Here is a 4,116-nt window from a genome sequence, read left to right on the forward strand (position 1 = left end):
TTTCGACATTTCAACTAATTACAAACCCTAACCCTAAGTTTCAACTATTAGAGAAGAATTATACATGAGAATAAAGAAGTATTAGCTTAGATTGAAAGATTACGTAAGCAAAAACGAAAATGGATTGTATGTCGGCCGAAATCGGGGCAAAAATGGGGGACCAGTCTTCGTGTTCACTTCGTGGGAATAAAGAATGAGTTGGTCAAAGGGATTCTGTATTCTTTAATCTGTGGTCCCGTGATTGCTATTGTTCACGTCGTGAATCCTTAAGGATTCACGTCGTGAGTCCTGTCTGGGCTTAATTTTGGGCCATTCATTCTTTATCAGAAATGGATTAGTCTTGGGCCATTTAGTTTAACAGAAAATGGGCTGATATGTATCAACGATCTATTGTCCGGTTCATTCAGAACTCACGTCGTGAATCATAATGATTCACGTCGTGAATACTGTATGACAATTTATATATATATATATTTTTATCCAGATTTGTCTATTAACTAAATTCTGAATTATTACCACTTCATTTTTAGGGACCCCACACTCAGTGTTTAATTATGAATAAAGTGAGTTGGATGATATGATCTATGTTTCTAGGACTAAAATGCAAAAACTAAAAAGAAAGAGGAAAAAACTGCAAACCAAACTCGGGTTGCCTCCCGAGAAGCGCTTTTTTTTAGGAGTCTTGAGCTGGACTCCGTGCATCCTACGTTGATTCGTTAGAAGAATCCACCACCAGGATCTTTTGCTCCTTAAAACGCCTCTTGTAAGCTTGCACTCGACGAATATACGCCTTTTTAGAATTCTCCTTTTTAACCTTGACTTCGTCTCCATCGAGCTTGCGTTTGATCCCTTGAATCTTCAATTTTCCATCATTTTTAAGCTCCATAGTATCCTTCTCTTCTTTCACCACTGGACTTGTGACTTTTGAAGTAACCTCCTCTTCATCACTCGAGATCTCATCATCTTCCTTTCTTACCCAAGAAGTTGGATTCGTGTAGGCAATGACTTCAACTAACAATGGAACAGATGCTCTCGGTTTTGTTCTTTTAACTTGTTGAATTGTTTTGATTTCTTCTTCCATGAGCTTCTCTAATTCTTCAAGTTCATTCTCTTCATTTATGTTGAAAACCTCTTCTTGAGCATGACTCCCTTGGAAACCATCTTCTATTCCAAAAATTTCCTTCTCATCCCCAACTCTCAAGGTGAGCTTGGACTCGCGTATATCAACTAGAGCTCCAGCAGTGTTAAGTAACGGGCGACCAAGAATAATTGGTACATTGGGATCTTCTTTCATATCCAAAACCACAAAGTCTATTGGAAAAACGAATTTCCCAATTTTCACGAGAATATCTTCCACAATGTCCCCGGGCTGTGTCACTGAACGGTTCGCCATGTGAATAGTCATCTTTGTAGCCTTTAACTTCTGAATATTCAATTTTTGATAAAAAAGAATAAGGCATCAAATTTATGCTAGCCCCAGAATCGGCTAAAGCATAAACCTTCATATTATTCCCAAACTCACATGGGAGAGTGAGTCGTCCAGGATCCCCCATCTTCTTAGGTATCTCTCCCAACACAGCTTTTGAGCTTTGCTCACTTAGAATCACCTTAGAATTCTCCTTTAATTGCTGACGAGTGTCTAACAAGTCTTGTAGGAACTTAGCATATTCTGGAACTTTTGCAAGCGAATCAATAAAAGGAGTATTAATAGGAATACCCTTCAATTGCTTGATAAACTCCAGATGTTCTCTCTCCAGTGGACTGAGATTAGCTCTAGACGGGAATGGCAAAGGTGGTTTATAAGCTGGAACAGATACTGATTTTTTCTGTTCCGGCCGGGCCCACGACGTGAGTATAGCGGGCTCACGACGTGAACTGGGTATTCCAGCAGATTCTTCATTTTCGAGCTTCGGCTTCTTTGGCTTTGGATCGGGCTGCTCTGGCTCCACTTCTAAGGCTTCTAGGAACTTAGAAATCGCCTCTTCTTCAGTATCTATGGCCATTACGTGAGATTGAGTCTTCTTTTCAGGATTTTTCGGGAACATCTTCTCATTAACCAAAGTGGTAAGTTGACCAAGTTGTACTTCAAGGTTATTGATGGAGGCTTGCTGATTTTTTATTAATGTCTGCAGATCTATCATCATTGCGTGATGATTATTCATTATAGCTCTTTGTTCTTCCATTGCAGTGTCAGTAGCATCATGTCTTTTTTCTGAAGCTTCCATAAATTTCATCAACATGGTCTCTAATTCTAATTTCTTCTCAACTAGTGGTTGCTCTCTTTGATAGAAACCCCGGCCAGTTTGCCTAAATTTCTCCTCTTTTTGCTTCTTGTATTCATCGTAAGGCAGCCACTCCTTCTTTGGTTTCCTCCAGTCTTCATCGTACTTGTCCCCACTTGAGTAGCAAACTTGAGCTTTCTTGTTTCCATATTCATCCAAAGTGCAATCTTTTGTCAAATGTGGGCCACTACATCTCTCACAACAAACTCGAATTGCATGAATTGATTGGTCCATTTGGGTCAATATTCTATCCATAATGCTAAGCATTGCCATCACAGTAGCCATCTCTTCAGTTTGTGCACCTCCACTGCCTTTTATTCCATCGCGTCCTGGGTTGTGATACTCACGAGAGTGCTTTGAAAATTCTTCAACCAGCTCCTTGGCCTGAATTGGGTTCTTCTTTATTAGTGGTCCTTGTGAATCAAGGAGTTGTCTAGTCATGACATTCACCCCATCATAAAATATCGACATTTCTTGCTGAAGATTTAGGTCATGTTGAGGACAATTCCTTAACAACCCCTTGTAGCGCTCCCATGCCTTGTATAATGACTCCCCCGGGTTTTGCTCAAAGTTGGCAATCGCCTTCTTGAGTTTAGAGATTTCGGAGGGTGGGCAAAACTGATCTAGAAATTTCTCACGCAATTGGGCCCATGTGGTGATCGTACCAGATGGAAGAGCCTTCAACCAGTCTTTTGCAGCTCCTTTGAAAGTGACTGGTAACATTCTTAACAAAGCTGTCTCCCTCAGGATATTAGGAGTATTAAAATAATCTGCAATATCATTGACCTCGTCTAAATGCTTAAAAGCATCTTCATGATCCTTCCCATAGAATGGGATATCCTTGAGTGCCGTAAGGATATGTCCCTTTAACTCGAATGTGGCATTGGCAGGTATCGCAGGATGTATTAAACCCGGCCCCACATCATCTCGAATGCGCTTCTTGTAATCCCCTGTGACAACCCGATATTTAAAGTCAGTATAATGACCTAAAGTCAAGTATTATAATCTATTTTTGGAATCAATAAAAATAGCGTCAAAAACGAATTGTTCAAAAATCTCAATTGGTTTGCATAAAATGATAGATATCGTGTCAAGGTTTTCAGAAATATAAAGAACACTCAAATCCGAGTTATAACGAATAAGTTATGATCAATCAAAGATCCACGTCAAAACCGGTAAAACATTGTTAAGCGTAAAATGCGAAATTTCAATAAAATACCTTTTATCCTTAGGTATCTAAATGAAAGTAGTAGATATCACTAAACCATAAGCGTACATAAAAAGAACGTCAAAATCTGATTTCGTATGAGGAAGTTATGATTTTTCTAAGTTTCGGATATAGCAGTAGACAACTAAAAACTCGAAACAGAGATCGAGCGACTTTTGGCCGAAACAATCTAAACGAGAATCGAAGATCTCGACAATAGTAGTACAACGGTAAAAAGACAGACGAAAACGGACATCGGATGAAGAAGTTATGGATTTTTTACGGAGTTTTCCTATCCCGACCTACTAAAAATAAATATAATAAAATATAATGTCAAAATTAGCCGACGAAGTCTAAATGAGAGTTGTAGAGCATAATCTCACCTTCATGTCGATATAAAGAACGTCGAAAACGGAGTTCGTATGCAAAAGTTATGAATTTCTGAAGTTCGGGGCGCGAACCCCAACACTGTGTCAGAGTTCACGACTTGAAAAAAGAGGTTCACGACGTGAACTCAGTGCTGACGACTTCCGAAGCCTGACAGACTGCTGTCGCGACTTCGCACCTGATGACGACCAAGTTCACGACGTGAATAAGCTTGGTTCACGACGTGAGACCCCAAAAATG

At 39.7% G+C, this 4,116-nt stretch overlaps 1 protein-coding gene and 1 non-coding gene across 2 annotated transcripts; one reads left to right on the plus strand and one right to left on the minus strand.

Annotated features, from left to right (window-relative positions):
- Positions 1 to 703: 703 nt before the first annotated feature.
- LOC145105622 (uncharacterized) lies at positions 704 to 3,005 on the minus strand. Its single transcript, XM_079042713.1, has 5 exons — positions 2,865 to 3,005; positions 2,412 to 2,759; positions 1,608 to 2,327; positions 1,159 to 1,423; positions 704 to 1,011 (listed from the first exon to the last, which is right to left on the minus strand). Exons 1-5 carry the CDS (start codon positions 3,003 to 3,005, stop codon positions 704 to 706), a joined length of 1,782 nt encoding a protein of 593 aa, XP_078898839.1.
- Positions 2,770 to 2,876, plus strand: LOC145110207 (small nucleolar RNA R71). The gene has a single exon (XR_013709588.1). It is a non-coding gene; the product is annotated as a small nucleolar RNA R71 (small nucleolar RNA).
- Positions 3,006 to 4,116: the final 1,111 nt, after the last annotated feature.

This window comes from Lactuca virosa, chromosome 4 (assembly GCF_052849685.1).
Source record: "Lactuca virosa cultivar CGN04683 chromosome 4, Lactuca_virosa_CGN04683_v6, whole genome shotgun sequence".
Classification (NCBI taxonomy): domain Eukaryota; kingdom Viridiplantae; phylum Streptophyta; class Magnoliopsida; order Asterales; family Asteraceae; genus Lactuca; species Lactuca virosa.